Raw genomic sequence first — 27818 nt, forward strand, 5'->3', positions numbered from 1 at the left:
TATATATAGCGCTAATCGTTTCTAGCTCAGACAAAAAAAATGTAGTGAATTTTTTTCCCTTTTTTTTATTTTATTTTTATTTACAGCTCTCTTGACTCTCGAGATGTAGGGGGAAAAAAAAATTTTTTTTCTCTCTCTATTTCGAAAAGAAAAATTTCGAAATCGAACACTTTAGCATTGAAAAAAAAAAATCGAAGCCAAAGAGATATATAATAGCGACAAAAATAAAAATGTTGCGTTGAAAAACAAAATGGGAAAAAATAGAGAAAAGAAAAATAAATGAAAAATGTCGAAAGAATTTATCGAATAGCTAATCAATAATATTTAAGATAGATAAATTTTCGGCTAATGAAAATTTCGACTTTACAAAACTACAACGAAAGAAAACAATTTTTTTTTTAAATTCGAAAACAAATGCTGAAGTGTTCCATAAATTTTTTTTTCTACGATGAGTCACGAGCCATTTTTTTAATTATTATTAATAATACGAATGTCTACGAATTAGTGAGCAAAGATCTGTGGTCAATAATAATAAAAATAATTGTGTGCTGCTCACTCGGTAGAAGAAAAAAAAAACCAACTCAATTATTAAAAAAAAAATAAATAAATAAAATAAAGTAAATAGAAACATACGACTATAGATAAATATTCTCTATTATGATAAAGATATATATATATAAATATATATATATTATCAAATTATAAACTAAAAAGCAAAAAAAAACCCGCGAGATACATTTGTAGCAAAAATAATAAAAACGCAACATACGTATCGAGAAATGACTCCTAATCGGTTTTTTTTTTCAAATTAATAATTGAAAATTATTATTTTTTACCTTTTAAGTTTAGGTAGAGCATAAATACATTTTTTAACTAAAGAAAAATGAAAACAAACAAAAAAAAAACTAATGGCTGAAGATGAGCAAATTTTGCACTCGTTTTGCAAATTCGTAACGAGCAGAACTGTTCAAAAAAAAAAAAAAAAAACCTCTATGCTAAATTAGATAATAAAAATTGAAATTATAAAATATTTTATCTTTATTCCACTAAACCTTTTTGGGAAACTAATTAATTTTGTTAGAATTTTCATCTAAATGGAATTTAATTAGAATTTACGAAAATTACAGAATTAGAATTTTCATTGCGGACAGAAAATAATTATTTTACCAAAAAAAAAGAAAGAAAATTTTTTTCATACCCTTAATTTTCATTTGACGGAATTCTTAAAAAAAAAACAACGAATTTTTATTTTATTTATTTAGAAAAATTTCATATATATATATATTTGAAGAAAATTTTCTATTTTATTTATAAATTAATTTATTATTTAATTTTTAAATTAAAAAAGTAAATTGCCAAAAAAATTGCGCTCCCAATATTTTTCTACCTATGAAAGTTTTTGTAAAATAAAAATTTATTTATTTATTTATTTATTTACATATATATATATATATTTGTCTTTTTTTTTTTTTTTAAAGAATTTCGTTAAATGTAAATTTGAATAAATTAAAAAAAGCTACTAAAAATAATTTTTGAAATTTTCAATTCAAAAATTTTTGATTTAAAAAAAAAATTGACTTAATATTTTATAATTGGTAAATCTCAGGAAATAAAATTCATTAGAGTTGGGAAAAAATTTTAATGACTGGAAATCGGAAAACGATTTTTTTTTTTTGCCAAATTTTGAAAATGAAAATAATTTGAAATTTTTCAAAATTAATATTTGAGGAGAAAAAATATATAATTAAAAATAAATTTAAAAAATTTCTACATTAAGAAAATAAATGAAAATTTGCTAATTAATAATCGAGAAAAAAATATAATTAAAAAGAAATTTAAAAAATTTCTACATTAAGAAAATAAATATGAAAATTTGCTAATTAATAATCGAGGAGAAAAAATATATATAATTAAAAAGAAAATTCAAAAAATTTAAACTAGAATAAAGTTTATTTAAAGGAAAAAAATTATTTTCTTTTGTTTATTAATAAAAGAGTAATTTTTTTTTTGTATATATATGTATATTATGTTACATAATTATCCCTCAATGCTTCAATAAGCAACAATTGAGTAGGAAATTCAATTTACATGATTCACTTCATTTAGTGTTTCTAATTTTTTTTTGTTTTTTTTTTTTTTTTGGTTTCCTTTTTTTTATAACTTTTGCAAACTGAATTTTCTCTTTATAAAATTAAAATCAGCCCTAAATTGCTTTTCTTTTTTTTTTCTTTCTTTTTATACAATATTACAGAAATTCATTATAGATTAGTTCTCTGTAATATATTTATACAAATGCAGAGGAAAAAAAAAAAAAAAAAAAATTTTGACCAGAATTAAATAGACTTTTTTTTTGTTTACTTTGTTGGAGAAAATGAAGTTGGATTTAAAATTCGACAATGCATTTCTCGAATTAATGGCACAGTGTATGCTACACATTCATCCCATCCTGGTGAACGCCACGCGCTTTCACGTGTCTCTTTTCGCGATTGTAAATCCTTATAACCTGAAATTTGAAAAAGAAAAAGACAAATTTATCACTTTTTTTTTTATCTCCAAAATAATATTTCTTTTTTCGCTACAGGAAATAAAAAAAAATCATTTGAATTCACATTTTTTTGCAAAATAATAATAATAAATATCAACAAATTTTTTTTTAAAATTAAATAAAAAAAAATGTTCAAATTCAAATGTAAAATAATAATTAAAAAAAATTATGAATTTATAATTATTAAAAAAAAAAAATGAAATTTAAAAATAGGAAAAATTTTTTTTTAGGATTTAAAAGAAAATTAATTTTTTTTAATTTGTTAGAATGGTGACCACAATCAAAAATAAAATTCCAAATTTGTTAATTTGGGGGGAGGGGGGAAATGCGTGCAAGTAAAAAAATCACACTCAGGGATTTGCAAACCTGAGATTTTCTCTTTTTTTTCCCCACCCCTCTTTCATCTCATTGAAAATCTCTCACCTTGTAAACCTATAAAATCGAGGAAATATTCAAAAATGTGGCCACCATCTTTTTCCAAAAAAAAAAAAAAGAAGAAACTATTTTTTTCATCTAAATAATTTTTTATATTTTCTATTAATTTTGTAAAAAAAAAACATTAATTAGAATTTTTATTTTCGAGTATTTAATTAGAAATAATTATTTTTTAGACGAATTTTCAATTTTATTATTATTTTTGATTATTTAATAATAATAATTAAATAGTAAAAAAGAAAAAAAAAAAAAGAAAACTTACACCAAATATGATGGACATTGTAGAGTCGTCCAATTTGTGAGAAAAATCCAGCGAATGCCTCATCATTATTGCGTCTATGATTAATTGCCCTCGCCCAATTATTTCCCCATTCAATCATTGTTCCTGGCTTTAAACTATAACTTCGAATTTCATATTTATTTGATGGATCACGTTTTAAAATTTGTGGCCAATAACTAAATGCAAGAAGATATTGTAAATGTCGTGATCTTAAAAAATTGCCACGTTCCTTCAACAATTGTTGATAGTCCTTGAAAAGAAAAAAAAAATCAATTACAATTTAATCTATAATACAAAAATGGCAAAAAAAATAATAATAACTACACTAAAATTGAAAATATTTAATAAAGAAATAAATTTAATTGAATTCACGAAACAAAACGAAAATAATTATAAAAGTAAAATTTATTAAAATTTTCATTTAATAGAATAGAATTTAATAGTTAAAATAATTATAAAATAAAATTTACAAAAATTTAGATTTAGAAAAATAATAATGAATTAAATTTTGCAAATAATGAGCAAATTTTTTCTATAAAAAATAATAAAAATAGAAAATTAAATATTTTGTAAATATGATAAAATAATTTCTTTTATCCTAATTAATTGAATCTTAATAAATTTTTTATTCGAATTCTAATTAATTTTGATTTTAAATTAAAAAAAAATAAAATGGGGTTTAAAATTAGTTTTTTTTACAGCATCTTGAGAAAAGAAAAGTTGTGCTCGATCAACACGCTCGAAGCCTCCGGTGCATTGCCACAAATGAAGAGCTTGATCAAGATCACCAACTTCAACAGTCCATGAACCAACAAGTTCACAATGTAATTCCGATTTTTTCGAATGAATAAGATTCACATTTTCCTGACTGTAAATTAAAAATTAAAAATTAATTTTTCATATTTAATATATTTTACAATTATTATTTATATTTTTTATTATATATTAATTAAAATATTAATGATAATTAATAATAACAATAATAAATAATTTAATGGTATTTTTTCAACATTACTTTAAACAATAATAAAATATAAAATAATTTAAAAAAGCGGAAAATAAGTGTAAAAAATAATTATCAATAATAAATTATATAATAATAAAATGCTTGGTCTGTCCTTCTATCCTAACTTGAAGTTGGCCTTTACTGATTTCACGTGTTTTTTTGAATAGTAATCTTATGACGTGTCAAATTTTAACAATTCTTTTTCTCATTTTTGCCAAAGTTGTATAATTGTGTTTCCAAATTTCGGAATAAGTTTCTTTAAAATTCCAAATTCGAAAATTCAATTCACGAAGCTGAAGTACACAACGTTTACCAACGAAATTTTTTTTAAACTTGTATATTGATTCAAAAATTGTATAAAAATACAAAAAATTTATGATGAGAAAAAAGATGCGCCAGGAAATTTCGTACAAGATAGTAATTTGAAAAAAATTTATTTTTAAAAATTTATTTTTAAGGTACCAGGGGCCAACGAATACCTATTAAATATTAATTATAAATAAAACAGGCCTCGAATCAACTAAAAGACACAAAAAAGTCGTTTTAGTCGATTTATATTCCAAAAAAAAAGTGGATTTGTTTTTTATTTTAACAAAAATATTTTACAGATTTTTAAATAAAAAATTTTTTTTTAATAATAATCCTTTTCGAAGGGTTAAAGTTGAAATTTTTAGAAATAATTAAATTTCAAAAGATATTGTTAATTTTCAAACAATTATTAAATTTTACAGAACTAAAAATAATTTATCAAACAATTTTTGGAAAACATTTTTTAAATTTAATTGAATTTTCAAAGATTTAAAATTGAGATTTTTGAAATTAATTGAAACTTTAATTTGTAATTAAAATTTTAGATGATTTCACTAAAAATTTATTAGAAAATGCGGACTAAATACAATAATTTGAAAATCATTTTTAATTAAAAAATGGTTTCAGATAGTTGAATTTTCAAAGAATATTATTAAAATAGTTAAAAATAATTGAATTTCCTTAGAGTTATAATTGAAATTATTAAATTTCAAAAAAAAAAAAATTTTCGATGGAAAATTTTAGAAATAATTAAATTTTAGATGCTTTAAAATTCAAATTATTGAAAATTCAATTAATTTTGAATTCAAATTTTCGAGAATAATTAAATTTTATTTGATTTTAAATTTGGAAAATAATTGAATTTCAGTTCATTTTGAATTGAAAATTTTTGGGAAATAATTGAATTTTAATTGAAATTTTGGATAATAATTTAATTTAAGTTCATTTTTGATTGAAAATTTGGATAATTAATTTTGAATAGAAATTTTAGAAAATAATTGAATTTTATTTCATTTTAAATTAAAAACTTGGTAAATAATTAAATTTTAAATTGAAAATTTTGGATAATTATTCGATTTTTAATTGATTTTGAATTAAAATTTCGGGTAATAATTGAATTTTAGTTTATTTTGAATTGAAATTTTTCAAAAAATAATTCAATTTTATTGTGATATTTTTTTTTTTAAATTATAAACAATTGTTAAATTTCATAAAAATTTTAATTGAAAAATAATTTTGATATACCTCATTGAATTTGTGATGTATTTCATTAAAATTATTAAAAATAATTAATTTAGTGAAAAATCATTTTAGTTCAAAATTTGTTAAATAATTGAATTTCAGTTCATTTTCAATTGAAAATTTTGTGAAATAATTGAATTTTAGTTAATTTTAAGTAGAAAATTTTGAGAATAATTGTATTTTAGTTAATTTTAAATAGAAAATTTTGAAAATAATTGAATTTTAATTCAAAATTTTCAAAATAAATAAATTTCCATTGAAATTTTTGAAAATAATTGAATTTTCATTGAAAATTTTCAAAATAAATGAAATTCAATTGAAATTTTTGAAAATAATTGAATTTTAATTAATTCAGTATTTAAAATTTTGAAAATAATTGAATTTTAATTAATTTGGAATTGAAAATTTTCAAAATAATTGAATTTTAATTCAAAATTTTCAAAATATTTAAATTTCAATTGAAATTTTTGAAAATAATTGAATTTGAATTGAAAATTTTCAAAATAATTGAATTTTAATTGATTTTGATTAATAATAATAAAAAAACTTTGTCCAATTTTCGTTACTTTTAAATGGAAAAAAAATTAATTATTAAATTAATTAATTAATAATAATAAATAAAAAATACTTTTTTTTATAATTATTTCATTATTATTCTTTTTTTGTTATAAAATATTTTTTTTTTTATTATTTTATTTTCTTTTCATTTATTTTTTATTGTAAAATAAAATTTATTATAATTATTTGTTTTTTTTATCATTTTTCTAGTTAAATATAAAAATAAACAATTAATTAATCTTATTTTTATTCTAAAATTGTGATTTTTAATACTTTTAATCATTAAAAATTGAATTTCGATAAAAATTTAAAAAAAAAAAAAAACCCGATATATTTAAAAAAAGTAGTTAAATTTTAGGTTATGTTGCTTAAATTTTTTATTAATGTAATATTTATTAAAAATGTTAATTTAATAATATATTTTCTAAAATTAATGGTAACTTTTTGCCTCCCCCTCAAAAAAAAAGAAATAACCAAAAATAAATTATAATTAAAAAATAAATTTTTTATATATATAAAAAATTTTGTAATAATTAAATTATAAATAAATAACTTATAAAAATTATACTAAAATGATTATTATTTATCATTATATTTCAATTGTTGCGGAAAAAATTTTCGTCGTAAAAAATTTAAATAATTGTTTAAAAAGAATATACACAAATTAAAAATAATTTCAATCAAATCGCACATAAAAACAAAAATTGCTTAATATAAAATAAAAATAAATATATAAAAAAACAAATACTATTGAAAAAAAATACTTACTAGTTAGAAAGATACTTGTCAATTGAGTCAGGGCGGATATTGTGCGTATGAAGTGCATAAATCACTTCTTTATCGGACAGCATACGGGAATGTGATTCTTTGGTGGGCTCGATTTTTCTCACAAGAAGTTTGCGAAGCCATCCTTCGCTAATATCTTGTTGTGCTGGTGAACTTGTCACAAATCTATAATCATTTTTTTTTTTAATAATAATAATATAAACAATGAGCGAGCAGTCGACAATTGAGAGCACGTTTACAATTTGTAAACATGTCGCAACTTCATGGTATTAGGGGAAGTGGAGAGGGGGGAATGTTGTTTTTTTTTTCCAAGTCACACAAAAAAGAATAGCCAAGCAATGAAAAATGTTTTCTAATTAGGAAAATGAAATAACAAATAATTTTCAAATTCCCTACCGAGAAATCCTTTGAATGGGAAAACTTCTTGTTTTTGTAAAACACTTGCTTCCCAGTGCGGCGGCCATTCTTATTGGATCTTTATTATGAACTGACCTTCATAATTCTCCATTGGCCAATCACTGATTAACAGTGCTGCCAACTGTATTCTCAAATTGGATATTAAAAAACCATTTTTTTAATCTTTTACATAGTAAATTATTATTGAAAAATTTCTCTATTATTTAATAAATAAAATTTGTTTACTTTTTTTTAAAATGAAAATTGTTAATATCAATTGTAAAAAGAAAAAAAAAAGTTGATAAGCCTGTTTGCAGCTAACTTCATTTTCATTCCAGACGCATTATTTGCCAATTTTGCGTATTCGCTGCTGTAATTTGTTTTTGTAGTGTTTGTACAATAAATTAAAATTCAAGTTGTGCTTTAATTAAAAAAAAAAAAAGAAGAGGAATTTTTCTTGATAATTGATAGATAAAAGTGATTGCGAAAAATTATTCAAGTGGTGGTGATTTCTGTTATTTATATCATAATTTTTTTTTCACAAGTCACTGGTCCGGCGACTCCGAATCAAGCGTAAGTATATTTTATTTTTTTTTACACATATCTATATACCGGCTTCTGAATAAAGAAATATATACATATACATATATATGATAAATAAAAGTATATGTTAATTCCATTTAAAACTGATTGCTATTTTTATCATTCGTTGCGAGAGTTTTTTTTTCAGTGAGGTTAGAATTGTATCACGAGAAAAAAAAAGAATTTTTTTTCTTTTACTTTCTTTTAGGCAGTTTACGAATATTTTGCACATCAAAAAAAAAGGGGGAATATTTTTCTAATTTTTCAGGTATTTTCTAGAATTTTCCGACAAAATTTTTATAAAAATAAGATACGATAGTTTTTATAAAAAAAATTTTCAAATATCGGTAAAAATTTGCAGTTTTTTTTTACTTTTAATAAATTCAGTCTTTTTTTTTAACTTAAAAGTATAAAAAAAAAATTTTGTAATTAATTTATTATTATAGTTATTAAATTTATTACAAAAATTGACATTATTTTTGGAATAATTCAATTAATAATGAATTTTATTTATTTTTTTGAAATTATAATTTTTTTCCTGAATTGAAAAAAAAAAATTGAAAATAAAAATTTTTTCATAAGAATTTTCAGGTATTTTCTAGGATTTTCCAAAAAATTTTCAAAAAAAAAAACGAGAATTTAAAAATAAATTTTCGATATATTAAATTTTTAGTTATTTTTAAGTTTATTAATAAATTCGGTATTTATAAATTGAAAAGTACAAAAAATTATTATTATTATTGTTAATAGTTATTAATTATTAAAAGATATTAAATTTATTACAAAACAAATTGGCAATATTTTTGAATAATTTAATTAATAATGAATTTTATTTATTTTTTTGAAATTATAATTTTTTTCCTGAATTAAAAAAAAAAATTGAAAATAAAAATTTTTTCATAAGAATTTTCAGGTATTTTCTAGGATTTTCCAAAAAATTTTCAAAAAAAAGACGAGAATTTAAAAATAAATTTTTGTTATTAATAATTAATACAAATTTTCAGTTATTTTTAAGTTTATTAATAAATTCGGTATTTATAAATTGAAAAGTACAAAAAGTTATTATTATTATTATTATTATTATTATAGTTATTAATTATTAATTATTATTATTATAGTTATTAATTATTAATAGTTATTAAATTTATTACAAAAAAAATTGGCAATATTTTTGAATAATTCAATTAATTTAAGAAATTTATTTATTTTTTTGAAATTACAATTTTTTTTCCTGAATTAAAAAAAAAATTGAAAATAAAAATTTTTCATAAGAATTTTCAGGTATTTTCTAGGATTTTCCAAAAAATTTTCAAAAAAAAAGACGAGAATTTAAATAAATTTTCGATATATTAATAATTAATACAAATTTTCAGTTATTTTTAAGTTTATTAATAAATTCAGTATTTATAAATTGAAAAGTATAAAATATTATTATTATTATTATTATTATTATTGTAGTTATTAATTATTAATAGTTATTAAATTTATTACAAAAAAAATTAACAATATTTTTGAATAATTTAATTATTAATCAAATTAATTTATTTTTTAATTTATTTTATTGAAATTATACAATTACTTGGATTTTGGAAAGAATTTTTTTTTTTTCGAATTTCAGATTAATTTTACAAGATGTCGCATCCATTTAAAAAAGAGCAATTGATTGAATTGAAATTTTTCACGGAGATGTGCATTAAAGATCCAAATATTTTGAATGTTCCTGAACTTTCATTTATGAAAGATTTTGTAAAACATTTTGGTGGTACAGTACCCGAACCAAAATATGAAAAGAAACCCCAGGAATTTAAAGCAAGTGAACCGGAAATTGAATCCGAACCAGAAAGTGAGGAAAGTGATATTGAATTAGATATGACTGGTGTTATAGGTGAGAATAATTTTTTTTTTTCCCCACTTTTAAATTTAATGTCTCATTAAAATTTAATTTAGTTTAAATTAAATTAAATTTTAAATTTAAAGTCATTAAAATTTAATTTATTTCAAATTAAATTAAATTTAAAGTATTTTTTTTTACATTTTCATCACATGAGAAGGTATTATTTTATTTTTTTAGAAAAATAAGTCCACAATTAAAACCATTTAAGGACACTAAAAAATGAAAATGAAACTTTTTTTTTTATAAAATACAGGCCTCGGATTATACGACTTTTTTCGATTTATTTTTAATAAAATGCGACTTTTTTGCCTTTTTTTATATTTTTTTAAAAAAAATTTCAAACAAAATACGTTTTTTTTTTAAAGTATACAATGCAGATTTTCTTCAGATCTTCTTTATTTTAATTATTAAACAAATTTTTAACTAAAATTCTTCACTAAATTAATTATTTTTAATAATTTGAATGAAATTTTTTCACAAATTCAAAATTATATTAAACTATTTTTCAATTAAAATTTTTATGAAATTTAATTTTTTTTTATAATTTCAAAAAAAAATAATTAGCCAATAAAATTACCAAAAAATTTTTAATTTAAAATCACTTGAAATTTAATTATTTGCAAAAATTTTAATTATTATCTAATGATTTTTATAAATATTCTTCGAAAATTCAATTATCTAAAAGAATTTTTCAATTAAACATGGTTTTTTAAATTATTATATTTTTCTCTGCAATTTATAATAAATTTTTTTAGTAAAATCATCAAAAAATTTTTAATTAAAAATCACTTTGAATTTCAATTAATTTCAAAAATCAAAAATTTTAAATCTTTGAAAATTCAATTAATTTTTAAAAAATGTTATCCAAAAATTATAATTTGATAAATTATTTTTAGTTCTGTAAAATTTAATTATTTATTTTTAAAATTAACTGAAATCATTTGAAATTCAATTATTTTCAGAAAATTTCAACTTTAACTCTTTCAAAATTATTATTTAAAAAAAAAAAATTTTCATTTAAAATTCTGTAAAACTTTGATTAAGTATTGCTTGAAATTTTTTTTCACCATCAAAACTAAAAAACTATGACAAAATTTTTAAATTCGAATAAATTGCTTAAATCACGACTTGAAAAAATTATAAAAATGGAAGTTTCAGAATTTTTTTTTTTTTTTTAGAAATTTGTTTTAGTTAAATAAAATTTTGAAAATTTGTCTTACAATTAGTTCGATTCTAAAATATTCGTAATAAATTTTCTTGATAATATTCATTAGAGAATTATTCTCATTACAGAATTAATAAAATGAATTTAATATCTAATAACATTAATTATTGAAAGTAAAATATTCATTAACGAATTAAATTTTGTTAAAATACAAAAAAAAAAGAAACGACTTTTTTTGGAATATAAATCGAATAAAACGACTTTTTTTGGGCCTTAAAATCGATCCGAGACCTGCAAAATATAATAAAAATATAAACTTAATGAAATTATATAAAATTATTCATTTGAATTATTTAATTTAAATTTAGCTGAATTAATTGTTTAATTAAGCTAAATTTTCTATAATTTTCTTATTTTTTTACATTTTTTTAATTTCAATAGTTTTTTTTTGTTTTTTTCATTTAAATTATTTAATTTAAATTTAGTTGAATTAATTGTTTAATTAAGCTAAATTTTCTTCTCTTTTTTTTACATTTTTTTAATTTCAATAGTTTTTTTTTTTCTATTTTTTTATTTTCAATTTTTTTTGTTCTCAGTGAAAAAAATTTAATTTATTTTCTTTTTCTAAATTAGAACCAGACATGGATGCACCGCAAAAAATGGGTAATCTAACAGTTGAACCAACGGAGGAGGAAATTTCTGAATCGCAAACAAAACGTTCGGATGCGGTGGCAGCGTATGCTGAGAAAGATTTTGAAAAAGCAATAAAACTCTATACCGAGGCAATTGTATTAAATCCACATGCTGCACTTTTATATGCAAAACGTGGACAAGTTTATTTAAATATAAAAAAACCAAATTGCTGCATTCGCGATTGTAATCGTGCATTAGAATTGAATTCGGATAGTGCAGCGGCGCATAAATTTCGTGGACGTGCCTATCAACTTTTGGGCAAATGGGAAGAGGCAGCTAATGATTTGAGATTTGCCTGTCAACTTGATTTTGATGAACAAGCCGACGAATGGCTACGAGAAGTTACGCCAAATGTAAGCATTCGTTTTTCTCTTTTTAATAATGGACATTTTTATTTTCAGATTTAAAAAGAAAATTTGAAAAAAAAAATTTAATTTCCTTTTTTTTTAAATTAAAAAGAAAATTTCACATGAAATACCCAGGAGGGATTGAAAAATAGAAAATTCAATTAATATTTTTGATTTTTAATAAAAAAAATTTATTTTTAATTTCTTTTATTAAAATAAACTATTTCTTTTTATTAAAAAAAATTCTGGATATCTAATATAGCGAAAGGAACGAAATTAGAAAAAATCAATTTGCGGAAAATATACGTTTTTTTTTTTGAATTGTATTTTTGGGAAAGAGTACAAGGTGATGCGTAAATATACGAGCAGCGCTCGCAGCACACTTATTTTTTTTTCGTTTTTTTTTTCTTTTTAAATTTACGAGTCCCTAAGTAACAAACAATCACTAACATCATAGAGGTGTAAAAACCTCAATTAATCCTATAAAGTACAGTCCTTAATTATCATAAGTCGCAGCTTTAGCTTATGATTGAACGATATAGTGACCGAGATTCACACAATATTCATAAATTTTCTTTTTTCTTTTTTTTTTTTTAAATTAAAATTAATAATTACAATACAGCTTAAATGTTAAGTTTTTTTTAAAACTAAATTTTCGTCTATTTTAAATTTAAGTTTGAACAAAGAATTTGATATTAAAATTTAATATTCATTTTTGTCAATAAATTACACAAATAAAATAAATAGAAATATAATTTTAAGAATTGAAATTGAAAATTTTAATATTTACTACAAACTAAATGTGTATATGCGATTAAAAATTAATTTTAATATTAAACTAATAATTGAAAGTTAAATTTTTAAATATAAATACATAATTTAATAAAATTAAAATTATCCTATTACAATCAATCAGCGAACAATATCACGTTTCTAAAAAAAAAAAAAAAGACAACATCTCAGTAATTGAGACGAATTTCAGAAATTGAAATTGTCTTTTAAAGAAAGATGAAAAAGATCTTGAGAACTTTTCCGGAGAATATATATTTTTTTTGTTTGTTAATTATTAGAGGAATTAAAAGCGGATGATTCCTTCAATTCTTTTCTTTTTTCATACAATATACATACAAATAACATTTTTTCGTCTCTCTCACACACACAATGGAAAAAAATGTTTAAATTAGTTATTCTAGATGAAATATATACACGGAAAAAAATAGCATTTAGTTAAAAAAAAAAAAAAAAAAAAAAAAAACCCCAAAATTTCTCAAACAGATCAAAATTAAAAAAATTTGATATTTTTCTGTAATAAAAAATTAATTTATTTCTGTATTTTAAATTTGAAGAGGATTTTTCAAGAAAACCAATTTCTAATTTTACTACAATTATAAAATAAAAAAAAATTGTTAAATTAATTTTCTTCAATTAAGATAATTAGTGAAACAAAATATGAATCAAGAAAAATAATTAATTAAATATATTTGTACATGGATTTTTTTTTGTCAAATACTATTTTTTTTTTCCAGTGTATAATAATGAGAGGGAAACGACAATAATACAGTAATATACTGTAAAATCACCATGTCGCTATTCTCATTCGATTATAAAACAAGAGCTCCAATTTTATTGCAAAAATATTTTTTTTAAACAGATTAATATTTTTTTTTCCGAGTCTAAATTTTTTTTAAATTTCTATTCGGGAAAATTTTTTTTTTATTTAAAATACAATATTGTATTGCTTTCAACAATATGGCAGTGAAAATATTTTCGAGCTCAGAATTTTTTTGCGATAATAAATTAATTTTTATAATTTTTTTTTTTATAACTCCGGATAATTTTAATAATTTTTTTTTTTTTTTTTTGAAGTGAATTCTCAACGTTCAGATTCCTCTGAAATAATTTTTATGGAGTCATTTCTTTGTTTTCTTCTGCGTGAAAATTCTATTTTCGCTTCAACTGGTTGAATTGTCAATTTCATTCTCATGAATAGCGGCATCGGCGGATTTTTTATATTTTCCCACGAGTTCAGGAAGATCGTAGGCAATTGCAACGTCGAGCCTATTAATAGGACAACCACGAAAATAGGTACACGTTGAACTAAGTAGAGGAAAATCGTAGAGCGCATCTAAACGGAAAAAATCTCTATAAACATCAGGATCAGGTAGATCGTAACGTGAAATATTTGTCAATGTACTGAGACCCTCGTAAATATGATAATCCTGTGGATTTTCAATTATTTTATCACTTGTGTCGCGTTTATTGCCAAAAAATGTTTTATGATTGTAATAGGTTGTCAAATAGCAGTCCACCATTTTCGCATGGTTGCGCACTCGCACCTGTGAAAAGGAAAAAGAAAAAATTAATTAACAAAATTTGCCTCGTATCAGGTGAAATCAAAATTTATCAAATCTAATTTTGATTGAAAAACTCACTGCGAATCTTCTGGCGCTAGCAATTTTGTGCTCGACTCTTTTATCAATTGCCGAACGAAGATCTCTAAGTAGAGCACGTTCCTGAGCGTAGAGTAATCTTGTGGGTGCTCCAGCTTCATAGGGCATTGACCAAAGAGACGTCGAGTACATTACCGGTGGTTCTGCACTTGACATTAGTGGAGAAATATTCCAAATCAATGCTCCTTGAACCCTCATTAATTCCTCGGGTTTTACCTGATCAGCTTTATTTAAAATTATCCTCGTCTAAAAAAGCAATTTCAATCATTTCAACACTTCATTTCTCTATCTATTCAGCAGAATTGTAAAAAAAATTTTAATCACTAATTTTTTTCACCTGATATTCACGACCCTTTAGCTGATCGAGAATTGCCTCTGTCTCGGGTCCAACATCCAATTTGGAGGGATCGTAAACGAGAAAGATAATATCTGCCCTATCGATAAACCATTGACAAGCATCGTTAAATGGAAAGAGACGTTGTACTTGTTTGCGAACTTCTAAAATTCCAGGAATCTCGACGATATTTACCTAAAAAATTTTGATATTCATTTCAAAACATGTGCAAAATTTTCCGAGCAGAACATATTGCCTGGAAAATTGCTTTAAAAATAATAAGTGTAAAGCCTTCTATGAGATTTTGTTCACTGCATTTCAAAACAAGTGGAGAATTTTCCGGGCAAAGCATATTGCCTGGAAAATTGTTTGAAAAATAATAAGTATAAAGCCTTTTATGAGATTTTGTTCACTGCATTTCAAAACAAGTGGAGAATTTTCCAGGCAAAGCATATTGCCTGGAAAATTGTTTGAATAATAATCAGTATAAAGCCTTCTATGGCATTGTATTCACTGCATTTCAAAACATGTGCAAATTTTCCGGTCAAAACATATTGCCTGGAAAATTGTTTGAATAATAATCAGTATAAAGCCTTCTATGGGTTTGTTTTCAGTACATTTAATAACAAGTGCAGAATTTTCCAGGCAAAACATATTGTCTGGAAAATTGTTTGAAAAATAATCAGTATAAAGCCTTCTATGAGATTTCGTTCACTGCATTTCAAAACAAGTGGAGAATTTTCCGGGAAAAGCATATTGCCTGGAAAATTGTTTGAAAAATAATCAGTATAAAGCCTTCTATGGGATTGTGTTTACTGCATTTCAAAAAATAATTACAAATTGCCCGGAAAATTGCTTTAAAATGATCAGTATAAAGCCTTCTATGGGTTTGTTTTCAGTGCATTTCATAACAAGTGCAGAATTTTCCGGGCGAAACATATTGCCTGGAAAATTGTTTGAAAAAAAATCAGTATAAAGCCTTCTATGAGATTTTGTTCACTGCATTTCAAAACAAGTGGAGAATTTTCTGGGCAAAGCATATTGCTTGAAAAATTGTTCGATAAATAATCAGTATAAAGCCTTATATGGGTTTGTTTTCAGTGCATTTCATAACAAGTGCAGAATTTTCCGGGCAAAACATATTGCCTGGAAAATTTTTTGAAAAATAATCAGTATAAAGCCTTCTATGGGATTGTGTTTACTGCATTTCAAAAAATAATTACAAATTGCCCGGAAAATTGCTTTAAAATGATCAATATAAAGCCTTCTATGAGATTTTGTTCACTGCATTTCAAAACAATTAGAGAATTTTCCGGGCAAAGCATATTGCCTGGAAAATTGTTTTTTAAAATAATGAGTATAAAGCCTTCTATGTCATTGTTATCACTGCATTTCAAAACGAGTGCAAATTTTCCGGGCAAAACATATATTTTGCCTGGAAAATTGCTTTAAAAATAATCAGTATTTTTTTTTTATTTTTGATCTCACCTTCTCCAGTAATTTATTTTTAAAACGAAGACCCCGAAGACGATCGAGTAGTCCCTGTCCAAATTTCTGTAGACCCGAAAATGTCCAATCGGCTGCTAATTGTGTTCCATCCAAAACTTCTTCCTCCTCACCATGCATCAATATGTTAAAATAAGCTGGAGAAGGTTCAGCCCCTATTTCGATTTTGATTTAATCATCAATAAATAAATAGGGAATAAGAGAAAACAAAAAGTAATCCCATTACCAGGTCCTACAAATATCAGTATCAGTATTTACCTGTTCTTAAAGAAGTCGCCTTATATTCATTGTCCAAAAGATAATTGATAATTGATGATTTTCCACCACTCCAGGGTCCCATAAATAGTACCAGGGGTTTGGAAAATATTTCCGGATCTATAAATGCAAAATAATAATTTTTGTAACAATGTGAAACTATTGGGAGATTTAAATTTTTTTTCTTTACCTCCAAAGTGTCTATTACTGAGATCTCTGTATTTGTATAATGTCTCCAAAGGTTGAATTGCATTATCATAGACTTTCTTTAATTCTTTAAGAATAACTTCGGAGACTTTTTCAATAGCCTTCTCTTTAACTTCATTGTCTTCGTCTAATTTCAATATTTGACTAATATGATCGCGTGGACGTAGATTTTCCGGAATTTCTATTTCTTGAATTAATTCCTCCTCTGGCATGGAATCACCTTCGCTGCTTCCGTCACCTTCTGGAAAATTATTGAAAATTTATTAGCAATGTTTTTTTTTTTTAATTGTGAAAGTGAAACTCACCGCCTTCTTTACTAGTTTCATCGGATTGTTCTGGAACATTTTCAACATCTCGTCGATTTCGTGATTTCACCTCTTGGGAATCTTCTTCCTTTGAGTCCTTGCCCTCTTGTGAATCTGTTTCTTCTTTACTCGTTACATTTACTTCTTTACTGTCAGTTGTATCTTCTTTTGAATCAGTTTCTGATTTTTCCTCAGCTTCTGCTTTTTCTTCTTCTTCTTCTTCTTTGCTTTTTTCTGTCGAACTTGCAGCATCTTCTTGACTTACTGCGGATTCTTCATGAGATTCTTTAGATTTTTCCTCCGAATCGTCTTTTACATCAGCCTCTTTGGAATCATTTTTTTCTTCGGATTCGTCTTCTGTTTTATCTGATTCTACAACATTTGCTTCGGTACTTTCTTTTGAATCCTTATCAGCTTCGTTTGATTCTACACCATCCTCTTTTGAATCTTTAACGTCTTCCTTTGAATCTGTATCGGTATTTTCTACCTTCTCCTTTGAATCTCCTGCTTCTTTTGAATCATCACTATTTTCCTTTGAATCCTTTTCGTCAGTAACTTCCTTTGTCTCCGTATCAGTTTCCTTTGAATCCTTATCAGTTTCCTTTGAATCTTCCTTCGAATCCTTATCAGCATCTTCTTTAGAATTTTCCAAATCCTCTTTAGAGTCTTCAGCAATTACTTCAATTTCCTCGGGTTTCTCTTCGGATTTTTCATCTAGGATAAATATTTCTTTTTAGCGTTTACAATTATCCCAAATACGTTAATAATTAAGGAATACCTTTTTGTTCAACAGTTTCGTTGCTACTGTCCACTTTTTCGGTGGATTCGTTTCTTTCTACTTCTTCCACTAGAACCTCTTCGCTTGCCACTTCCACTGTTTCTCCACCACCACCACTGTCCTGATCAGCTTCCTGAGATCCGTCATTGCTCCCTGGCTCATCGCCCTATAAAGAAGATTTTATCAGCAAAGAAATTAAATAAATTTTCAAAAATAGTATTTAATTGAAGACATCTTACTTGCACGCTTAATTCCTCATTCCGAATGCCTTCCTCCTGATTGTCCCCAGCCTCGACTTCGGCACTGGTCTGCTCGACAGATCCTTCAAATGAAACATTCTAAAGATCGTTGTGCTCCATTCAAGCATTTTGGAAGTACTTCTAGAATTACCTGTGCCAAGATCCTTTAACGCCTTCTCGATGTAGGGTCGACATAAATCTTCCGATGGCACCTGTTCTAGCTCCTCTTCACCTTGCACTCCTGAAATATGTAATTTTAGTTTCCGTCAAATTTAATCATTAGTACATAATCAGTAAATTTTTTTCGCCCCCCAAAAAAAATGGAATTTTTCTGCTTTTATTTTGGAAGCATATAAAATTTGCCAATGATTTTGGCGAGAGAAAATGATGATTTTACTCTCTCTCTCTCTCTCTCTTTCTCTATCCTAGTGGGATCAGAGAAGGGATCGAAATTCTAAGTTTAACTTTTGGGTAGGCGGCTTGTGTGAACCAACCAACACACTTGGAAATATTTATATATTGAGCGAACAAATTTTGTATTTTTATATCGATGGTAAATTAACAAATTGTCGATTTAGAAATGAAGATAAATTGAAAATCATCATCAAAAATGGGTGAATAATCTTTAGTAAGGTTTTTGTATTTTAAAAAACGATCTCTAATCAATGATTTTTTTCTTAACACCAATCCAATGCCAAATGCCCGAGATTCCCGACATGACGAGCAAGTTACGAATTCTTTTTTCTTGTTCTTGTCCGTCATTCGAATCTTTCGTTCACCATACACGCCCTTGAGTCTTGACTTGTCGCTTCGCTATTTTCGTTGGAACATATATATATATATATATATATTTTAAGAGTCTCGATGACCGAAATTTTACGCAAATGCCAAGGTGATGAGACACATGACTTTTGGAAGGACAATCAACGATTAACGGAACTATTGTTGTACCTGTATTGTAGGTAAATTTATCCGGAACATATTGAAGACTAAAGTCTTAAGACCGGTTCCAAGAGTAGATAAGGGTTCCAACTAGAGGTTTACAGATTTTAGTGGGTTGGGTCTGGTAGTACCTGTAACAATTATATCAAATAATGAACAAATTCCAGATTTACAATTATGCTGTGAAAACCGTTGGAATGTTATCGGGGCCAATATGACTGTAACTAACTGCTTCTCCATTTCATTGGACACTCTCTTCTTGCACTCTAGACATCGTCTATCTTTTTTGGGGAAAAAAAAGATGACGTCACAAGGAATTCTATGTCGTAAGAAACGTTTTTCCATTTTCGCTGCTGAAACCGTTACCTTAGGTAACGTTGTTTGGTAACAGTTGCTACGGAAACCGTTCCTATGGTAACCAATTCTTTAGCAACCGTTTCCATAGTAACGATTACTATAGTAACCAGTACCTTATCAGCTATTTCTATAGTAACGGTTCCTTTGGTAATCGGTACCTCAGCAACTATTTCTATAGTAACGATTGTTATGGTAACCAGTTCCTTCGAAACTTTTTTTATAGTAACAGTTGTTTTGGTACCAATATCTTAGCAACCGTTTCTACAGTAACGGTTCCTTTGGTAACCGGTACCTTAGCAATCATTTCCATAGTAACGGTTCCTTTGGTAACCAGTACCTTAGCAACCGTTGCCATAGTAACGGTAGCTATGGTAACCGGCACCTTAGCAACTATTTCTATAGTAACGGTTGTTATGGTAACCAGTACCTTAGAAACTTTTTCTATAGTAACAGATGTTTTGGTACCAATATCTTAGCAACCGTTTCTACAGTAACGGTTCCTTTGGTAACCGGTACCTCAGCAACTATTTCTAAAGTAACGGTTGCTATGGTTACCTATCAAGGTTTTGAGTAGCAGAAGATTAATTTAAAAAAAAACGTAATGAAGTTGCTGCAATTTTCAATACAAATGCAAAAGACGAAATACCAGAGTCTTATGTAAAAGATTACAACAAATCAAAAATGAAAATTTGGATCCCAATGTTGAACCTTGGATTTATTCCATAAATTTTATCTACTTTTATCCTAAATGTTGTTATAAAAAAAATTTTCCCCCTTTTTCTATGGTTATATCGTTAATGCATATTAATTTTGAAAATTAGAGTAAAAATCTAACAAATTATCTTCTTGAGGGGTCGTTACTCGATTGTAGTGTGTGTCTTGCCGATGACGAGAGCTCTCACTCTATTGAAGACCTTACGTAACATTGACCTTGTGCTTGGTCGACGCTCGTTCGTCAGCGACACAAACGTCTCTGATCCGGGGGTGAAGAACTGTTCTAAATTTAAATCACAACCACGCGCTTTTTTTTCCCTCAATTCTTTTTTTTTTGCTTCTTTTTTCTTCTTCCTTCTTTTTTCTCCCTTCCCTAAACACTTTTACGTCGCGCTGCGATATTACCAACATTTTGGCAAAAAAAGTTTACATAACGAATGTGAACGAAATAAAAATAAGCGTGACAAACGCAATGACGTCTTTTTCGGCACCAATATTTTCATATTTTGGTCTCAGGGACAGAAATTTTTTTTGTTTCTTCTTTTTGGATATATTTTTTTTCGATGATGTTAAATACTTTTTTTTTTGAAGATTAGGAAGTTGGAAATAAAGAAGTTGATTTTGAATTTAGGAAAAATAGGTTTGAGGGAACAATTTAGATTAGATTTGTTGCATTTTGGAAATTAATAAGGTGGTTTTGTTTTGGAGTGATTTTCGTTTGTTTTTGGGGGATGATTGGAAAAAACTTACCCTGCAAGGAAATGGCTAGGAGGCCAAGGAAGAGGCCGACGAAGATCGCGGGTCTAAACCGCGAACCCGTCATTTTTTGGTTCACTTAAGCACACTTGTATACGATGAGCCAAGCTGTGTGGCAGCCTCGATCACTCTCGTTACTCTCGTTAGTCGCGGTACTCGGTTTCGACTCGAACTCACGAGAAACTGTCGTTGAAACGACAGCGAGGGCCTCGGGCCAACCCCTCTGGTCCCTCTTCTCTTTTAGTTTTAGTCTATCTCGTCATCAGCGGCGGAGCATCTTCTCTATACCAGATTCTCTTTTTTTCTCTCTTCTACCTATATATATTTCTCTTCTATTTTCCTCTTCTCCTCCAACGAGTCTGATAAGAAGTTCTTCAAATTTTCACTCGAAACTGTTTTCTCTCTTCCTCAAGGCAAAATCTTGACCTTGATAAAAATCACTCAAAATTTAACACTGCTTCTGTTATTTCTTCTTCTATTATGAATTTCAGTATACAGTTAGAAATTAAATTTTTTTTTTAGTTAAATTTATCTATTTCAATGATTTAGTATTTGTGTTTCTAAATTTGTCTTAGCATTCACTCGGAGAATTCCGTGTGACGTTCATAATTTATATTTCGGTCAAGTCTGAAAAATAAAGGAATTTAGATCATGAAGAAATGAATGATAGAATTTTTGGGGATTCCATAATTTCTCTGATTTCGATTTCTAATGGATTTTAGAATTCTAAAATTGAAACTTTTTTCTCAATTTTGGTAATTTGGAATACAAAAAAAAAATTCCGGGCTCGTTATTTCAAATCCACTAGGGAATATAAACTATAGTTAGGCTTTGAATTTAGCAAATCGCGAGTTAAAAATATCCAATGTGACCTGATTCCTAGAAATGCAGAATTCAATCTGCGTGACAAAATTGAAAATAACGGGTCAAAGGTCGTTTTGCAATTTTAATACGTAAAACAGTTTTTTTTTTTGGGAAATTTTTCAAAATACTTTTATTTTTTTTTTTTTGGTAGGATTTTGTTTAATATTTGATTTCCTCAAAATTATTTCTTAAATATTATTTCGCTATTTGTGTAACTGTTTTTTGATTTTTTTTTCGTGTGTTAGAAAATAATTTTCGTGCGCGCGAAGGAAAATCGAACTTTGCCAATATTTAGAAACAAGTGAGGTCGTCCGTTACGACAAAGTTTCAGGAAATTGAAATCTCAGGTAATTGGACGTGAATTTCAAAAGTTTCAAAGCTCTCTGCCAAATAATGATTCTGACGGTAAAGTTTTAACTATTTTGTGTAGATGATGTCAAGTTTTTGAATATAGAAAAAAAAACGGTACAATATACCTTTCCCCTTCTCTCTCTCTCTCTTTTTACAAAATTGCACTTTAATCCTCATGGATAAATTATTTTCATTTGATATTTCGAAATTTTCATTTTAGAAAATATTACCTTGACACTTTGACGCTCTTAAGTTTTGAGGTTATGTTTGCCTTTTGACCTAACCCTTAATTTTTTAAGGTTATGTTTGCCCTTTGACCTAAGCAAGACTTTGAGGTTATATTCCCCTTCTGACCTAAGCTAAGTTTTAAGGTTATCTTTGCCCTTTGACCTAACCTAAGTTTTGAGGTTATGTTTGCCCTTTGACATAACCTAATTTTTGAGGTTATGTTTGCCCTTTGACCAAACATAGATTTGGAAGTTTTATTTACTTTTTGTCCTAACTTAAGTTTTGAGGTTATATTCCCTTTGACCTAACCTAGATTTTGAGGTTATATTCCTCTTTTGCCCTAACCTAGTTTTTTTGGCAAACCTATGTTTGCCCTTTGAACTAAACAAATTTTTGATGTTATGTTCGCCTTTTCACCCAACATAAATTTTGAAGTTATGTTCTTATTTTAACCTTGACACACATGACCTTGAATTTTGAGGTTATGTTTGACCTGTTTTTTCTAAAGACGGCAAAATCTTTTTTTTCTTTAATTTAGAAAAATAAAAAACAAAAAAACTAAAAAAATAATAATATCGTAATCGTAGAAAAACTCTTCCTCGACATTATCTGCCGATAGTTTCTCTTTCACCCACATGTAACTTGAATCTTTTCACAGATGGCTCTTCAATTCATTGAAAATAATATTGATCACGTGATTCCAAATTCAAAAAAAATTTCCCTAAGAATTTTCCAAAAAAAATACACTAAGATAAATTTTTTTTTCCAATTATTATTTATTAGCTTTTAAATATTTTTCGTGTCAATTTTATTTTTTTTAATCTCTAAATGAAAAATTAATTACATTTAGTAAAAAAAAATTATAACAAAAATTAAATTTTTATTAAAAGAAATTTTTTTATTTATTTTTATCTTCCAGGAGTGTAGGGAGAAAAGGGAAGAAAGGGAGGGGGGAGGAATAAACGTTGCTTGATTGGAGATCATTGCACTTTGGGGATTAATTTAAGAGAGACTGCATTTTCCCTCATCTCTGGATGTTTGATGAGATTTTCCGCGAGATTTTGAGTTGAACAGAGGAGAGGATAGGACTGTGTGTCGCGGTGTCGGGCGCCTTTATATTTAGACGTCCGGGCCGCCGCCGTATAAGGTGGCCCCTCGTAGCTTTAATGTATATGTGTGACCCTACCACCCCCCCCCTCTCATCCCCTTTTCAATTTTTGGCGTTGGCTTCTTCTATTCTGTCTTCAAGAGAGACGTTATTAAAATTATATATATAAATAAAAAAAATTTTTCAAAAAAATTTCTTCCCCTTCAAGCTTTTTTTTCGTTATAATTTTATGACGATACCAACATTTTTTAAACTTCCTCAAGATTTTTGCGTTGTTTACTGACCATGAAATTATTTTCAGCTTTTTCAAAATTGAGATTTATTTCTGAATTTTGTGTAAGGTTAGACGGGAAATTAGTTTTTTTACAAAAAATTTTTTTTTCCATCTTATTCTTTACGAAAGATTAATTTTTGTTCTGCTATTATTAAAATTGTGTAAAAAAATAATGAATTTAAAAATTTGTTAATTTCTTTTTATTTTTATGAAAAATTTTTCATTTATTTTAATAAGTTTTTTTATTAATCGAACAATTAAGCATGTGAATGATAAAAGAGAAATTAATAAAAATGCATAAATATCTAGAAATTCGGTTTGATACCAGAGTGGGGAAGGTGTAGGTGATTTTAGTGAATTTGGTCCATTTTTAATTATGTACTCTATCCAATAAATGGCAGTGTCTTTGGCACTTAAGGCACGATCCTTGAAAATTTTTGACCATCGTTGCGTTTGAATTCTGAAAATTTTGATGAAAAAAAATTAATTCACTTGTATTTTATTTTTTATTAACCATTTTATGGTTTTAAAAATAGTAGCGGTTGCTAAGGCACCGGTTACCATAGCAACGGTTTCTAGGGCAACTGTTGCTAAGCTACCGGTTACCATAGCAACCGTTACTATGACAACCGTTGCCATAGCAACCTAAAAGAAATTATTATCCACATTGCACTACATACCGAAACAATTTGACTTTTAAAACAATTGTCAAAGCTTCGCTAATATGACGCTCATTAAGATTTTCGAAATTTATTTCAAAGGCTACAAATTTTTGAACAAGTTCTCGCAAATTTTGAGAATGATCTGACGAAATTGATATTCCTATAATAGGAATTGCAAAATAAAGCGCTTCTTGAATAGCCAAATTTTCTCCTAGCGTTATGAATGCTTTGACATTTTTATGAGCTGAAAAAAATTAAACTTTGTAAAAAAAATAATTTATAGCAATATTCCTAAAATAGAAAATAAGCGGCGAATCTGTGAATGAATTACTAACAAGGTTTTATTAAAAATGATAGCGATAATCTTGAAAACGAAAATAAGCGGAGATTCTCTGAATGATTTGCTAATATGGTGTCATTAAAAATGATAGCGATATTCTTGAAAATTAAAATTAGTGATGATTCGGTAAATATGGCGTTATTAAAAATGATAGCGATATTCTTGAAAACTAAAATTAGTGATGATTCGGTAAATATGGTGTTATTAAAAATGATAGCGATATTCTTAAAACCGAAAAGAAGCGGAGATTCAGGGAATGAATTACTAACATGGCGTCATTAAAAATGATAGCGATATTCTTAAAACCGAAAAGAAGCGGAGATTCACCAACATGGCGTCATTAAAAATGATAGCGATATTCTTGAAAACTAAAATTAGTAATGATTCGGTAAATATGGTGTTATTAAAAATGATAGCGATATTTTTAAAACCGAAAAGAAGCGGAGATTCACCAACATGGCGTCATTAAAAATGATAGCGATATTCTTGAAAACTAAAATTAGTGATGATTCGGTAAATATGGCGTCATTAAAAATGATAGCGATATTTTTGAAAATTAAAATTAGTGGTGATTCGGTAAATATGGCGTTATTAAAAATGATAGCGATATTCTTGAAAACTAAAATTAGTGATGATTCGGTAAATATGGTGTTATTAAAAATGATAGCGATATTCTTGAAAACTAAAATTAGTGATGATTCGGTAAATATGGCGTCATTAAGAATGATAGCGATATTCTTAAAACCGAAAAGAAGCGGAGATTCACCAACATGGCGTCATTAAAAATGATAGCGATATTCTTGAAAACTAAAATTAGTGATGATTCGGTAAATATGGCGTCATTAAAAATGATAGCAATATTCTTGAAAACAAATATTAGTGGTGATTCGCTAAATATGGCGTTATTAAAAATGATAGAATTAAAATGATGATATTAGAATTAAGCTAATTTTAAAATTTTAAGAAAAATTTCTTAATTATTATTATTTTCAATTAAAAATTTTTCAATGAAAATTTAAATAATATTTTATTTTAAGTTGAATAATAATTAAATTTTTAATATAACCTTAAAGAAAATTAATTTCAATTACAATTATTTTTATGATTTTGAAATATTTTTTTAATTTTGAGGTTATGTCAATAGAATCGATATATATTTGAAGTTTGAAAATGAAAATTGATAAAATATCATAATATTTATATAGAAAAATACCTAAGACTTGAATTCTGGATATGTTTGTAAATGTTTTGACATTTCTCGGAAGTTCGAGAGGAAAGTTCTCGATATTTTTGATTTTCATTAAAATACGATAGAATTTTATTTTTCCAAAAGACGCTAAAAAGGCGATAATAATTTTTTTTGGCAAATTTTCCATTAATATTTTTGAGCCCAAATCAAAATAAACAATTCCTTTTGTACTTTTATCCATCCAGCTTTTTAGTTTCTTAAAGAAGCAAAAAAAATTTAATTATTTAATTTTAATTAATTACGCCTAGTTATTAATATTTAATAAATAATTATTTAATAATTAAAGAATAATTAAAGAATAATTAATGTTAAATATGTGTTTAATTATTTATTAATTAAAAAATAATTAAATTTAAATAATTAATTAATTTTTCTGCGGAATTAGGTAAATTTTTTCTTTTAATTTCTTTTAATTTATATTATTTATGAAAAATTAATAATTAAATTTTTTTTTACTAGTGATAATTTGATTTTGTCTTCATTGATGTGTAATCCTCCAATTTGAATAATTTCATTTGTCACAGCTTTCGTTGAATTAAGATTGAAATGTGAATTCAATAAAATTAGAGAAATATTTTTTTCAATTTCTCCAATTTCTGGCATATTTGGATCGAGATATTTTCTCATTATTTCTGTTTGTCTCTGTGTATAATAGTATAATTGATAAGTTTGAAAATATTTTAGTAAATTTTTTTTTAAACGAGTAACAAAATTTCCTATTTCACTCAAGTCCATAAAATTATTTGAAATAAATATTGATTTTGAATTCCCAATTGATTTATCTATCAATGGCAATTGAAAAAAATTTGAAATTGTTATTATTGGCAGTTTCAAAAATTCTCCAAGACCAATGAAACATTTCGCTCCAAAAATCTAGAATAAAAATTTAATTACAAGTATTAAAATTTTTTTTTAATGTATATTATTTATTTACAACTTTAAAAATTAATGATAATAATATTTAATTATTATTAAATTAAAAAATTCAATTAAAATATAATTAATTTATTATTATTATTATTATTATTATTATTATTATTAAACAATTATGGGGAAAAAATGTAAAAACAAAATTAATAAAAACTTACCTCCATTAAAATAACATCATAATGGGAATTTTTTTTGATTTCACGTAAAAGTTTTTGTATTTTTTTATTTCCCATAATATTACAAAGTTCATTGGCATAATTCTTGGACGTATGCCAAATTGAATTAGACGGAATTGTCAAATAATTAAATTCATTTGATAAATAAAAATTTGAATAGTTAAAAATTTTTTCTAAATTAAATAATAATTTATAATTTTCTGATAAAATTAACATTTCAAATGATGTAATAAGATCCACGTGATGTCCTCGTTCTAGTAAAATTTTCACAAGTGCCTTATTAAAAATCTCTTCATTTTTTGAATTTGGAAAAATTGCCAAAATTCTCGATTCCTCACTTAAATGGATAAATAAATAAAAAATGAAAAAAACAAATATTACATATCGTTGAATGAACGTCATGATTGAAACTTGTACAAAAGTGTTGTTATCTGTCTTTTCTTTTCTTTTTATTATGAAACGATGTCGCTATAAGTTTCCTTGATAAGACATGAAAAGATAAAATTTATTTTTATGTGTATTTTTTTTTATTTTCTTAATATTTTTTCCAGGACA

At 25.4% G+C, this 27818-nt stretch overlaps 5 protein-coding genes across 5 annotated transcripts in view; 1 reads left to right on the plus strand and 4 right to left on the minus strand.

The window, feature by feature from the left end:
• LOC127281364 (ATP synthase lipid-binding protein, mitochondrial) overlaps positions 1-22411 on the minus strand; it is a 98876-nt gene extending 76465 nt beyond the window's left edge. The window contains exon 1 of the mRNA XM_051305049.1: positions 22398-22411. The gene's annotated coding sequence lies outside the window, so the exon portion shown is untranslated. The remainder of the gene's footprint in view (positions 1-22397) is intronic.
• LOC127281358 (protein NipSnap) lies at positions 1932-7693 on the minus strand. The gene is made up of 5 exons (XM_051305042.1): positions 7558-7693; positions 7144-7326; positions 3960-4128; positions 3243-3510; positions 1932-2503 (listed from the first exon to the last, which is right to left on the minus strand). Exons 1-5 carry the CDS (start codon positions 7623-7625, stop codon positions 2355-2357), a joined length of 837 nt encoding a protein of 278 aa, XP_051160999.1. The 5' UTR covers positions 7626-7693; the 3' UTR covers positions 1932-2354.
• LOC127281355 (putative protein FAM10A4) overlaps positions 7885-27818 on the plus strand; it is a 34801-nt gene continuing 14867 nt past the window's right edge. Inside the window, exons 1-3 of the mRNA XM_051305037.1 lie at positions 7885-8130; positions 9758-10024; positions 11832-12244. Of these exons, the coding sequence (XP_051160994.1) occupies positions 9772-10024; positions 11832-12244 (666 nt within the window). The 5' untranslated portion in view covers positions 7885-8130; positions 9758-9771. The remainder of the gene's footprint in view (positions 8131-9757; positions 10025-11831; positions 12245-27818) is intronic.
• LOC127281345 (sarcalumenin) lies at positions 12542-21313 on the minus strand. The gene is made up of 11 exons (XM_051305023.1): positions 21076-21313; positions 18464-18553; positions 18313-18395; positions 18074-18239; positions 17296-18009; positions 16974-17231; positions 16787-16903; positions 16511-16683; positions 15026-15217; positions 14671-14934; positions 12542-14574 (listed from the first exon to the last, which is right to left on the minus strand). The coding sequence occupies exons 1-11, from the start codon at positions 21146-21148 to the stop codon at positions 14191-14193; spliced, it is 2514 nt and encodes an 837-aa protein (XP_051160980.1). The 5' UTR covers positions 21149-21313; the 3' UTR covers positions 12542-14190.
• On the minus strand, positions 24092-27708 carry LOC127281348 (UDP-glucosyltransferase 2-like). Its single transcript, XM_051305029.1, has 5 exons — positions 27246-27708; positions 26614-27030; positions 26122-26353; positions 24587-24812; positions 24092-24366 (listed from the first exon to the last, which is right to left on the minus strand). The coding sequence occupies exons 1-5, from the start codon at positions 27663-27665 to the stop codon at positions 24096-24098; spliced, it is 1566 nt and encodes a 521-aa protein (XP_051160986.1). The 5' UTR covers positions 27666-27708; the 3' UTR covers positions 24092-24095.

Source organism: Leptopilina boulardi, unplaced genomic scaffold (assembly GCF_019393585.1).
Source record: "Leptopilina boulardi isolate dan_hultmark-lab unplaced genomic scaffold, ZJU_Lbou_2.1 LbouV2_266, whole genome shotgun sequence".
NCBI classification, from domain to species: Eukaryota; Metazoa; Arthropoda; class Insecta; order Hymenoptera; family Figitidae; genus Leptopilina; species Leptopilina boulardi.